The sequence below is a fragment of the Ptychodera flava genome, chromosome 8, assembly GCF_041260155.1.
Source record: "Ptychodera flava strain L36383 chromosome 8, AS_Pfla_20210202, whole genome shotgun sequence".
Taxonomy (NCBI): domain Eukaryota; kingdom Metazoa; phylum Hemichordata; class Enteropneusta; family Ptychoderidae; genus Ptychodera; species Ptychodera flava.
This window is the reverse complement of record NC_091935.1, coordinates 35,499,505-35,513,565: the sequence shown is the minus strand read 5'-3', so window position 1 is coordinate 35,513,565 and position 14,061 is coordinate 35,499,505. Positions and strand designations below refer to the sequence as shown.

The window sequence follows — 14,061 nt, the reverse complement described above, 5'->3', positions numbered from 1 at the left end:
TGATGTTTGATAGTTTATCGATGCCATAGTTTTTCCAGATTACAAATTTATGGCCAAGCAAGCGAGTTTTTTGAAGTTTGGTATATCTCGTCAAAAATGTTTCACCTGCTCTTCAATAATTTTGAATTGAACCCTCTGAAAACCTACTAATATCGCTTACTTTAACAATACGACACTTTGACGGAGTTGTACATCTGGAGTTGTTCCAAGAAAACATTATATTTTGACTTCTGTGTTTAGAATATATTTATTCTAGCACTCCCAAAGTCAATTATTGAATCCTCGATTCACTCCATGGCAAAACCCGATGGCTAATATCAATCGATATCACTAGGTGTCCAAAGGCGTACTTTTTCGAGGGAATATATTCTTTCAAGGTGATATACATACTCTCTGTGCCCAAGTTCAGAGATTGCCATAAAGCCATTATGGTGATAACCGGGAGGGCACATTGTATACATTTTGTGTGTGTGTATATATATATATATATATATATATATATATATATATATATATATATATATATATATATATATATATATATAATACATATATACATATATATATATGTGTGTGTGTGTGTGTGTGTGTGTGTGTGTGTGTATGATGCATGAAACGTAAGTAACATATATTATTACTTTCCGATTGTATAGTAATTGAAGTAATTTGTGTTATTATTTATTTATAACGCTCTGCTTTTAGCATCGAGCACTGTAATTTCACACGAGGACATCTATTACAACAAGGGTCTAATCACGCAAACAAATATCGGTTGATGGAAACCCCTGAACGACAGACCCAACGATTCATCCCGAATTCAAACAAGATCCAACTAACAACGATACGATAAAGAACAGGCAGGTACAATACTATGATGCCATCTAAAACAAACTTACCTTACCGATTTGTATTGTTTGCGTGCTCCGCGACATCTCGAGTGTTGAATCTCTTTCAACAACCATGACCGTTGTCCCATCGCTTTAGCAATAATTGTGCCTTTCAAACCTTCACTTTGTGTATAGTTGTGAACAGAGATAGGAGTTTTATGAGTTTTTAGTAGCGAGCAAACTCTTGAAGGGTGACCTGACATCATAAACTGTTTTTTCTAAGTTGCCTTCACACATGATAATGGCAAAGAAAAAAATGGATTTAAACGTGACCGGCAGTTCCTGACAGGGTTTCATGGAAAATGGCCAGAATTCTTAACGACACATCATTTCCCGATAGTTCGGGCTTTCTCCCCACTGACACCATTCAACCTTCCCTAAAGTTCTATCAATGATAGCATTCCCATCCCTCTACCTATTTTCGCCCTCCGCAAAAATGGAAAATTCTTCTCTCCCTACAGTAAAAATTGACTCTTTCTCCCCCACCCACTAATAATTGCTTTATTTGCCCTCCCGCAGAATAACTGCGCACGTAATTTCACTCCTTTTCGTTCAATTTCCGGATAATAACTTTATAATATCGTGTGAATAATTCTATTGCCTCAACGAAACAGTATTTTTAACATACCTCTGGCAGTATTATCCAACCTATGATGAAGAAAAAAGACTTGAGAAAACTAACCTTTGTTATCTGTGACAAAGTCTTCAATTTTGACCAAATAATTTTGTCAAAACTCCGCATTTTCTATAAAATAGTAAGTAACAATGTTTTATTTGTGATCAAAAACTAGATTCGATAACAGGGTTAAAAGACTAGTCTAATTTTATCAACATTTCTTTGGTCAAAGGTCTACAAGCAGCAAGGGGATCAAAACCGCGACACAGTTGTGAATACTCTGAGAATCATGGCAGAACACCCTGGGCTAAAAAGAGATTATGAGTTTAGTATGCCATCAAGTGATGTTATTTCCTGAAAATTGCCAATCTACCATTTATTTATGTTATTGAAATATACTTTTCGCATTACATCATGCACATCACCTGACAAAGTTACATACTGAGACTAGGCAGAGAATGTAAAATCGAGGCACTGACTGAGAAATACAATATGGCTTCTTCGTAATGGCGTAAGAGGTTCATCGGGATGCAAAATTTTCAAAATTTTGACGAGACTTTTGGAAACTTTGGTTGTTCTGACAAAGACCAGGTTTCGATGACAAACTCGGTCAGCTTTTAGCTGTTCTGACAAAGTGGGGCACGTTTCTGCAGTGTTTCTTCGGTTATGTGAACGGAACAAGCACAACTAGTTAAGCTTACATTCATTTGGTGTGAACGCGGACGTGATTTCTGTCACTGAGGGGCGCACCCCGCACAAAATCCATAGACACTACCCTCAAAACAAGATAATTATTGCATAAAGGCCACATAATGCGCCTGCGCTTCATGGCGATCAAGAAAATGGTGACTATAGGTAAGTATAAGCACCACGCCAGCGTTTTGCATAAGATGATCTCTCCGAATGTGTCTACGGTTGCACCAAGTTCCCATGACACAGAGAACCATGCAATTTTGGAGTATGTGACTATTTTAACATGAGGTCCATGTAGTTTTCAATCTATTGTCACGAATTCATAGACCTCACCTAGCTGTGATATCGCAGCGGTACTTGTGGCGTGTATCGAACGCGCTCGGGTCATTGAGGTCATCGGCGATGACCCCAATGACCTGATCGCGTTCGATATACGCCACAAGTAGGCTACCGCTGCGATATCACAGCTAAGACCTCACCATGTATCGACGTTTATTTATTTATTTATTATTTATTTCACATTAAAGGATTTCCCATTTACATACTCAAACAGGGTAAAGACTCCTATAAGGTTGTAATCTACCATGGGGTCCGACATAAAGAATAAAATATTCAAGTTTTAAACGTGAAAATAACTATAAAAGATCAAATAAAAAATAAAATCAGTACAAGTAAAATGTAAAAGCAGTGACTACAGGTAGAAACATACATAAAAAACTGTTGAAATGCGAATTGTCTATCTGTTTACATTGTCTCTGATGTAAGAGTTCAACTGGGATTTGAAATTTTTCATGTTCGTACTGCATCTAACCACATCAGGCAGAGAATTCCAAGCTCGAGCTGCACGCATGGCAAAAGTCCTTTGACCCGTTTCAGTACGAAATCGAGGCAGTAATAATTTACAAGTTGAGGCTCCTCGTGTTTGATAAGCATGAACGTCATTCAGCGTAACAATTTTTTCGATAAGATAACTTGGAGCAGTATTGCTGAAACATTTGTACACCATGATACAGGTAAAGTAAAAAATACGTTGTCTAACAGATAGCACATTGAACCTTTCAAAAAGTACTTCAGTTGGGGTATCAAAATCAGCATTAAGTATCACTCTTAAGGCACGCTTCTGCATTTTATAAACCTTATCTATATTTTTAGAAGTCGTATTTCCCCAAACAATAGAGCAATAATCAATGGCAGATTGAATCAAACCGTAATATAAAAGTTTTCTAAGGTGCAAAGGAATAAAATTACACAGGCGCCTAAGTAGTCCAACTCTCCGGCTCATAGTTAGGCTCAAATTATCAATATGTTTATCCCATGAGGTAAAATTGTCTTTTGTTAGTTCCAATATCTTTTCAGAGGTGACACATAAAAAATTTGTTTGTTATTAATAGAGATATCCGATTGTTCACCAGAAATACAAACACCTTTTATTTTTTGACGAGATCCGACTAACATAGCTTTCGTTTTGCCTTCATTTATCATCATTCCATTACTTGAATCCGGTTATTTGACTACATACATCATTTGAAGGAATTCATTAACATGCAGAACAGAATTCCTGAGGTAAGAAGGGTCTGGTCATCAGCGTACATATCAAGTTGAGAGTTATGCAAAGTAAATGTTAAATCGTTGATAAAGATAGTAAATAGTAGTGGTCCCATTAATGATCCTTGAGGCACACCTACAGTCACCTTTTGAATATTCGAAATTTTACCCATGTAAGTAACTACTTGAGAACGATTTGATAAAAACGATTTAAACCAGTTTAACCCATTAATTTCTAGTCCATATAAAGATAACTTTTTAAGAAGGGTTTGGTGATTAACTAGATCAAATGCTTTTGACAAATCCAAAATAGAATACCAGAAATTTGACCATTGTCAATATTTTCTAACAATTCATCACACATTCTTAATAAAGCTGTTTGACAGGAATGGTGTCTTCTAAATCCAGTTTCGCGAGTCCGTTCATTACGTTTCGCGAAGAAACGTGTCTTTACTACTCTAGTGATGATTTTTGATCGGTTATACATAATCGCCGAGTATCCGCGTTATGCATTTATTGTACTTGGGCCTCAGCCCAAGTAAGCTTACATTTGTTTTCATTCCGTGGGAAAAACTCTGTAAGGTATAACCATTTCTGGCTGAGACCAGGGAGGGCAAAATGTCTTGGCTTCATCTTTCTTGGCATAATAAATGGCGTAATGATGTTAACTGAATGGAAGTGCTGCTCTCAGCCAGTCTTGAATAAGTGAGATGTGAATATTAATGCTTCTCTATCTGAGTTTTTGCCACAAAATCTTCTGAATATAATCAAAATGTGCATCGAAATGCAACAATTAATGCACCCTCCGTTTCCTAGGCGATGGCACGACCCTTGCTACACCCACTGGACGAGCCAAAGTGGGAGGGTAATTTCAGTTTGGTCGAACAAGAGGGCTCAAGACCAGAATTTAACATTTAAACTTGTAACATGTTTAATCGCTGACAAGATGTGGACTAGTGTTAATCAAAGTAAAATTGTGAAAAGGAAAGGTTTTATATCCCGGACACAATGAAAAACATTACGACTGGAAACTGTACCCCCGTTGAGAATAGTAATGCCTACAGCGATGGAGAACACTTATCCTTGAGCTGAGAAAACCAGACCATCATTTCGAAATAGAGCTGCAGATTCGAGAAGCTCGTTCAAAATAGCTAGGTACACCCATAAAAGGGGTGGTTTCGAGTTTTGAGGGCAAATTTCGCCTCCTTCATATAGAAATCGTACGTTTGTTTTTCCAGGAGAACACACCATTTGACACAAAATTTGCATGTAAGGGTCTCCAGTAAGCACGTGGTCAAATCTGGCATAAGAAACAATATGAAATGTTGGGTAAAGCCAGTCCAAAATAAACTGATTTGAACTTTTGTGTTTTGTAATTTATACCACTGCAGTAACATCACCTTTTTTGACAACATCACACAATGTAATACGTTTTGAAACTGAATACTCCGACGTATTCTGTGTCTCCTTTGCTAAAAAATACGGTATGCCGATTACCATGTAAGGAGATGATGACGTCAAGACAGATTTGTAGTGCGTTTGGTCCTTGATGGTGCATGAAGTTTTGTCAAGGTAGCTTGTGTATTTATTTCCTAAATGGGAGAGATTAGGGTCGATCTAAACGAAGGCCGAAGAATGTTATGATACTCTAAGTGAGCTGAACTCTAACGCGAATGGTTGGATAATTTGGAGGATGTCTAGAATGATCTCGTCTCATTAAGATTATTTGGCGGTCAGTATTGAATTTCAACTGCGTCACAAGTTTGCGAAATGAGTATTCCGTCGAACGGTCAACGAACGATATTTTAGAAATCTGGAGACATGGCACATCGCATTTTTATTTTAGTATTTTATATTTTACAAAAGATTTAAGAAGCAATGATTTTGTCGAAAATTCTGAAAAAAAGAAAGATATTGATCGCGAACACATTTTCACTTGGGGTCAACTAGCCCTGCGTACGATGCTGTGTGTTCCGCTACAGCTAATCGCCCCGCTCACCACAGCCCTGCAAAGACCCGTACGTAGGGTCGGTGACTTCAAATCCATTTTGGGACTTGACGTAAAAAGCCAAATTACTGCCGAAATTCAGCGTTCTTGGGCCCAAGTCGTATCCCAGCCTACCTCAGCTACTCGATCGCTTCCAAAAATGACAGTCTTCTATTCACTTCTCGTAAATAACCGTCGATGTCGGCAACTCTCTCGCTAGCCCTGCGTACGATGCTGTGTGTTAGCTGTAGCACATAGCATCGTACGCAGGGCTAGGGGTCAACATGGGGTCGCAGCCATGTATGTTGCCTCAAAACTTATTTCTGTCTGCACTCAAAACTCAAAAATGTCGGATATGAACCTGAAAAATCGATGCAATTTTGTCAAACTTCGGCGAAATTTCAGCCTATAGACAAAATTTCATCTAGGTAAGGTAAATTTACTGAAATTTGATCGACAAATAATCCTGAGCTTGAACGTGACAGCTCGCCTTCTCCGGGAAGTCAAGTATCCAGCTGCCCATACACAGTTGCCCATATGGCCAGGTTTATGAGATTGTTTTCAAGCGACGGCGGCAGACCGTACGGGGCTCTGGATATGAACCTACCACCGATGTAGCTGTAATAACTGTTGCGTTGTTTTTAGTGCCCACGGACGAAGTCCTGGGGGAGTTATAGGTTTGGTCATGTCAGTCCGTCCGTCCGTCCGTTCACGCAGATATCTCAGACATGCCCTGGTCAATTTCTTTCAAACTTTGCAGTACAAGAATAGTACCCAACCCCATACAGATGCACGTCGATTTGTTTCACAATGCGATCGAATTTGGCCGTGTTAGAGGACTTTTTAGTTTACACCTCCATAGACTCCCATGTATAAGGCAGTTCTCCATAGACTCCCATGTATAAGGCCAAGAAAAATAAAAATTTAGTTTCTCATCGTATTCATATTGCCTAAAGGATGCAGTGACACAGTTTTTAGTCCCTACGGATAAAGTCCAGGGGGCTTATAGATTGGGTCATATCCGTCCGTGAGTCCATCAGTGAGTCCATCGGTTCACGCAGATATCTCAGACATTTTGACAAAATATCATGTGACCTTGGTGACCTTTGACCTCAAATATACATTATTGTCCATAACTCAGTAACCACAAGTGCTAAACCTTTCATATTTGGTATGATGGGACATCTTATGACGCCACATATTGTATGCCATTAATTATGCGCATATCTAATTTTGAGCGAGCCAATAGAGCTAGAGGTCTGATTTTTGGTATATACGGATAAGTTAACAATATAATTTGTTTGACAAAACGTCACGTGACCTCAATGACCTTTGACCTCAAATATACATATTTGTCCACAACTCAGTAACCACAAGTGCTACACCCTTCATATTTGGTATGATAGGACACCTTATGACACCATATATTGTACCTCATTAATTATGCGCATATCTTATTTTGAGCGAGCAAATAGAGCTAGAGGTCTGATTTTTGGTATATAGGAATAACTTAGCAATACAATTATTATGACAAAATGTGACGTGACCTGAATGACCTTTGACCTCAAATATATATAATTGTCCACAACTCAGTAACCACAAGTGCTACATCCTTCATATTTGGTATGATGGGACACCTTATGACACCACATATTGTACCTCATTAATTATGCGCATATCTAATTTTGAGCGAGCCAATAGAGCTAGAGGTCTGATTTTTGGTATATAGGAATAACTTAGCAATACAATTATTATGACAAAATGTGACGTGACCTGAATGACCTTTGACCTCAAATATATATATTTGTCCACAACTCAGTGACCACAAGTGCTACATCCTTCATATTTGGTATGATGGGACACCTTATGACACCACATATTGTACCTCATTAATTATGTGCATATCTATTCTGAGCAAGCCAATAGAGCTGGATGTCCGATTTTTGGTATATAGGGATAACTATAGGGTAGAAATCTAAATATGCCCATCTAAATATTAGACATCTACCATCGAGAACAACAGAAATTTGCAGTAATTTGAATATTTAAGGAGTTTAAGCAATTTCCACTATAAATAAAGAACCCCTGCCTCAAACTCCACAATAGTTGCTTGACATATTTTGCCGTTGTCATGCCATTGCTTCGTTTAATAACCAGTTAATCAAATGCCTAATTGACAGGAGGAAATTCAAGACCATATTTGAATAGTAGTATATATTGTCCTCAAAATTACTCTATCACGGCCCAAGTACTCATTGCCTTCAGCAATACGGCCTATTTGACTTGATTTTATACTCGGGCTGACTTACCAAAACATGCAGTACTCTTTGTAATTGTACACATGTGTAGACCTATCGTTACAGTGGTTAGCTATCGTTTTAGTTACAGTCATAATTGGGTCAGGCCGATATCTACCACACTTTGGCCAGAACAAGTAAAATTTTTGTTTCGCGTCCGCTTACGTAGGTTTCTTCAGACTTTTTATTCCGTCGCAAAGCAAAAGGGTGACTTTTACACTGCAACATAATATTTCCTAACACCAATCATATCACTACCATTAAACCATGTGGTGAAGTAAAGTTGACTAACATTTGGAAATTGTGTAGTTATTGAAATGAACTGTGAAATAATCAATTAGTTGACTTTGTGTTGACCTTTTGTTTGCTTTTATTAACCGCTTACCCGCCTACCTTTTGGAATGATGAATGGGAGAAAAACAATCAGTTTACTTACTCTGGGTTGTGACCCAAAATGGCCCTAACTTAGAAGATAACCTGCTATACGGCACCGAGCAGCAATGATCTTTGAAGTGTATTGCTGGGTTCGAAGTGGCCCCATTGTCATCCGCACCCAGTGGCAGGCCTTAACTGGTACACCGTACAGGGTTATCGTTGGGTCACGACCACTACACCGTACTTTGAGGTGCATGTGGCGGACAGGTGATCATTTCATATAACCACCCCACCCCTCTTCCCGCTGAACATGCTGAACGCAGTCGTATTCACAGTTCCCATGCCTAGGCAATCAAACAATCAAACAACAACAACAACACTCGCCGCTGCGATCTCGACCAGGTTTACCGAGAACTCACTTACGTTTACGTTAACATTAGGGCTATTTGGATAGAATTTCTTTTTTCTACGTGAAATCCGGTATCTTATAAAAACTTGAATCGAGCACAGCTTTTCGGTCACATATTTTGAAAAGGGATGGGCAGTTATTTGGGAAAAGTGGTTAGGCTGAGGGAAGACAATTTTCGCCTTTGTGAAGTTGAAATATTCTTTTGAAGATAAAAGGGAATGCATACTTTTTCCAGAATTGCTGACAGACATTTGTCATAGTCCAAAAATGTACACAATCCCTCTTTGCCGAGCAGCAACTCGCAATTTTTCTTAAAAATTAAACAATTCCGTCTGTCAGATATTTTCAGTTTTGACCATCCTCCTAAGAACTAATGGCCACTCGCTAGATTTTTCAGGACTTTTTCAGTTTGACTTGAACACGTGCACGCTCCAACTTCTTAGTTCCGTCTAAGCATTGTTCAGTATTACTTTCTCCAAGATCAATCGCTGAAAAGGCCAGTTGAAATAGACTGTCACCTGCAAGCGACTCAGGCACAATTGAAACAACATTGTCGTATACATGTCTGAAAAATATCACCTTAGCGTCTCGCATTTATGTAACACGCCAATCAGGATATCCTCCACGTGAATTCATTACTTCCATTGTCTGACAACGAAAAGGTTTAAATCACTAGTAACCATCTACTACTGCGTCAATGCTGTTATTTATATTCTCACTAGGGCAAAATTTATCATTTACTTCAAGAAAACGAACTACATTGCAACAAGAAGGAACGAATACACAGATATGAAGTTTTAATAAACACTTTGTGCAGTATACCGTCTTTGCACGTGCACAGTGCCTTGTCGAAATTTTAACTTACAAGCTGTTGTAAAACAGTCAAACTTTTTGGGGTTTGAGACAACTAGTATACAACAAGTCGTTATTCTGTCTGCACATTTCAATAATTTATTCACAGGCTTGCGGAATTTTTCTTTTTTACGTGGAAGTTTACTGTGCAGACCATCTTTACTCAGCGCCACCAGACATGTATCAAGGAGAACTTTATCAACTGATCTTATAACTGTGGAGACTGACCCAGATAATAAAGGTGAGTTCTGTTAGGTTAAATTCAATTTTCCAGACAAAATAAATAACTTTACAAAAGATAGAATGTAGGGTAGATACTTTCATGATTGACATGAAACGTTTCTTCATTTTCATTTTTGATTCATATCATTCAGGACGTGGGGCTTTTTCAATAGTTTACGGTCATCGTATCGTTTTTCAGCCGAATATGAACCAAATTACACACAATTGCTAAATTAAATGTCATTTACACTTCAGATCATCTTCCAGTAACAGAAAACAAATCATGACAATTTTACCGCTAAGATTCCTACTGACACTGATAACCAGCGTAACCATATAGGTCCTGAGAAGTTACCTGGTTATCAATCAGCATTCACACTGAGTATTACGGTAATCGTTCACATCAAAATCATACATCCATGAATGCATAAATATTCTAAAATATTCTACTAAGTTTTTTAAAGTTCTTCCCTGCCTTGTCTTTTTTATCACAGGAAGGAAAACGACACTCTTGAGATGCCGTCGATATGTTCATCTTGGGCAGTGTCCGAAAATTGAATAATTTGCCATTTTCGATCCGGTTAGCCAGTGTGTTTGGCCACCAGATCTTCATCTCTTTGTCAATAAATTATGTTTAAATTTCTCACAGGAAACATTGGGTTGGCATTTTTCTTTAATGAATCAGTATTTTTCTTCAAAGAGATATTTTTTCCTGTTTGTTCCTAATGTCAACTTTATTCGTTAGAATCTGACATTTTATCCGAAATAGTTCACACACTTTGCTTCCACGACCATTATTACAAAATTTTCATTTCTTCAGATGTAGCCATCGTGAAGATGAACCGCAAACCTGTAAATGGTTTGAACAGACACATGACTAGGGACATCGAAGTGGTTTTTAAGGAGTTGGAAAAGACTTCTAGAGGTGTTATTTTAACATCGGTGAGTAAAATTCCTTTTCTACCTTTCTGATCAATCCGATGACAAGGAAACCTGAACTTGAACTGATATGTATACTTTGATTAGATACATAAAATTACCTTCCGTCGAATAATGACAGAGTTCTTCACCATAAAATGTGATGTCGAGGCACAATTTGCTGTTGAAATATTTTCAGATTGAGATTCATTCTTGGAATACATATGCCCTCGATAAGGTAGTCGAGGAATAAAGGTATACGCTTTTATTCGGATTACCTTGAACAACAGTGCCTTAGTGCTCTGCACTTATTGCAAACATCACCCTCTCAATTGTTGAAAAATCTGGATGATATAATCTGAAGCGAACACTTCTAAATTTCATATCGATGATTCAACATTGTCGATAGAAATTTCCCAAGGAGCAAGATATTTACTTTTCACTAACGGATCCTCACAACAATCACGTGTATAGATAACATTCTAAAAATGAATCACCGAGTGTAATGTTTGCTTGTTAATATGATACGAGAAGATGGGTAGTTGCCATTGAATTATATTATTTCGACTCAGACCCCATTTATTTGATAATTATGCAAAATGCTGAACCTGAGTTGTCTGTGTAGTAATGGATTGCCTGAATCTGTGTTGAATTTATCATGAAATGATTTTGGTCACGGTTGTTTTGCTTTTGTTTTGTTCAAGGTTGTTTTATATGCTTTTACAGGCTGTCAAGAATGTATTCGCAGCAGGCCTTGACATCACTGAGCTTTATCAAACAACTCCTGAGAGGTTTGGCGAGTTTTGGAGTTCATTGCAAGACATGTGGATGACAATGTACGGATCACCCTTGGTTACCATCGCAGCAATCAATGTATGTATGAGAATATTAACATTATTTGTAAGGTTTTCGTCGTACATTCAGGGACCAAGAAACAGTCGATGAAAATGTCTCGCCTCTATGTAATTTTCCTCTCTAACCATTCCCCCCCAAAAAATATGGGTATCGATGATTTCAGTTTTAAAATTGATTAATGTCATATGAATCGATCCTTTACCTTTTGCACACTGAATGTTGTGTCAGATCAAAACTTTTGTGACCGTGTTCCCTGGTCCAAACACAAAAATTGGTGGTGATAGTCTCTATAGGGTTTGTTTGTTCCTCGAGATCGTTCCAAAAGTTGACGATGGATTATTAAACTTGCTTTATACTTATTTTATGGTGATTTTATAAAAGTCATTGCCGACTTAGTCGTAATACACAGTCACACTGATCAGCGATTTGTATTATCTTCAGGGTCACAGCCCAGCGGCTGGATGTGTGCTCGCTATGTCATGTGACTACAGAATCATGACCAGGGGAAAGTATAGAATAGGACTCAATGAAACACAGTTGGTATGGCTAATTCTTTCCTCTTGTTTTCTTCTTGTGAGGGTTCCTGATTTTGTGCTAGACTAGCAAATCTTTTTGTCTCATGCACTGTTCATGCTTGTCAGTGTACTTTTCATGCCTGTTAGTGTACTTTTTATGCAATGGTATGTAAGTGTACTTTTCATGCTCATTAGTGTACTGATTCATGCTAATTGATGTTGTACAATTCATACTTGTAAGTAATTTTCGTGCATGGTTGTGTACCTTTCATGCTTGTTAGGTTACCTTTCATACTTATTAGTGTACATATCACCCTTGTTAGTGGACCTGCCTTAGCTATTGTGTGCTTTTCATGCTTGTTCGTTTACCTTTCATGCTTCCTTGATATCAGGGAATGGTCGCAAATCCGTGGGTAATGGATTTGATGAAACAAACCATCGGTAATAGAGAGAGTGAGAAGGCTTTAAGTCTGGGTAAATTGTACACCTGTGACCAGGCCTTGGAGGTTGGTTTAGTGGATGAATTGTGTGACCCTGATAACGTCTTGGACCAGGCCAGAGCTGAAATGGACAAATGGCTCAAAGTAGCAGGTAGTGTATAATCATGTATTTATACTCGAATTTTGGCCACTTTTATCCGCGCGCAAGGTGCTCCCATATTAGGAATTCTAGACCTTATCCTGTTCTTGTTTAAAAAGTCAAAACACTTTCGTCAGTTTTGGAGGGGTGGGTCAATTTAATTACTGTTTGATAGTCTCTGACACAATTCATAATTTACAATGGACTCCTCCGAGCAAAGAATATGCTAAAAATATTTTTTAAAGAGAACCTCATCGCCAAGTTAATTTTGTCGTCACATGTGTTTTTTCAATGATCAGAAACAAGATCCTTTTATGGCGATTGGAAAATGCTCTCACATTTGTACCACTTGGAAATATACAGTTGTTTCCACGTATATCTATAATTGACATGCAGGAAAATATAGTTGTTTTGTAAACCACTATCCTTGTGTAAGAAAAGCGGGCGATAACATATATGTTCAAGGTTGACACGAATATTTTTTCTACAAGGCCTCTTAAATGACTCAAAGAGTTTGACAATTTTCTATTGTATAACACTGACCAAACATCAGTTCTGATCCGAGTCAATCATTGGTATAATTCTAGTTATGCCTTTACAACTGGTCTGAGTCTCCTAGCCAACTTTAAAAATGACTTCCCTCAAAATGACAGGAAGCATAACATGGGATCAAGACAAATCGTTCTTTATTCGGTTGTAAAATATTAATGTGAAGTAAAGTAGCGAAATGTTATGACACATTAATGTATATGTATTGTTTTCCAGATGAAGGACGGCGTCTCACAAAGTCCATGTTGCGAAAAGACACCATCGACAAGCTTGCTTCTACGAAAAGACAAGATATAGACGACATTGCGTCCGTCGTTCTACAGGAACCTGTACAAAAGCTTTTGGGAAATTACCTTGAAAGTCTCAAGAAAAAATCAAAATAGATACTATATTTGGGGCGCAACCCTCATATAAAGTCATAAACATGAAGACAGTTGCTGAGTGTTTTTACGACTTGTAACGCTACCGCCTGCGTGAAAAATGCAATACTACGATCAATGAAGCTGCGTATTGTCGTTGAAATGCGACTCTATACTGTTAACGTAGTATGCACCTCGAAAACGAAAGACTTCGAATTGTCCTCAAGAAATCGTTCAATAAGCTTCTTTCAAAATGAAGAATAAAACTTGGGGGGGGGGGGCAAACTTTGGTACCAGAGAAACAAATTACCCAAAATTTACCGATATCTGAAATTCAAAATGGTCGCCACCCCCGTGTTAACTCCTTGCAGAAAAATAAAATTTTCGATTTTCGAAAATATAA

The 14,061-nt window shown here is 38.0% G+C and overlaps 1 protein-coding gene across 1 annotated transcript; it reads left to right on the top strand.

The window, feature by feature from the left end:
- The first annotated feature begins 2,302 nt into the window (after positions 1-2,302).
- Positions 2,303-14,061, top strand: LOC139137968 (enoyl-CoA delta isomerase 1, mitochondrial-like). Its single transcript, XM_070706199.1, has 7 exons — positions 2,303-2,358; positions 9,771-9,902; positions 10,704-10,825; positions 11,528-11,674; positions 12,098-12,196; positions 12,564-12,762; positions 13,516-14,061. The coding sequence occupies exons 1-7, from the start codon at positions 2,316-2,318 to the stop codon at positions 13,680-13,682; spliced, it is 909 nt and encodes a 302-aa protein (XP_070562300.1). The 5' UTR covers positions 2,303-2,315; the 3' UTR covers positions 13,683-14,061.

What these genes read in the sequence shown, in the direction of transcription:
- LOC139137968 (XM_070706199.1), top strand. Translation starts at nt 2,316, where the DNA reads ATGCGCCTGCGCTTCATGGCGATCAAGAAAATGGTGACTATAG. An exon ending in CAAGAAAATGGTGACTATAG is followed by an intron (nt 2,359 to 9,770) that starts GTAAGTATAAGC and finishes ATTTATTCACAG; the next exon opens with GCTTGCGGAATTTTTCTTTT. An exon ending in GAGGTGTTATTTTAACATCG is followed by an intron (nt 10,826 to 11,527) that starts GTGAGTAAAATT and finishes ATGCTTTTACAG; the next exon opens with GCTGTCAAGAATGTATTCGC.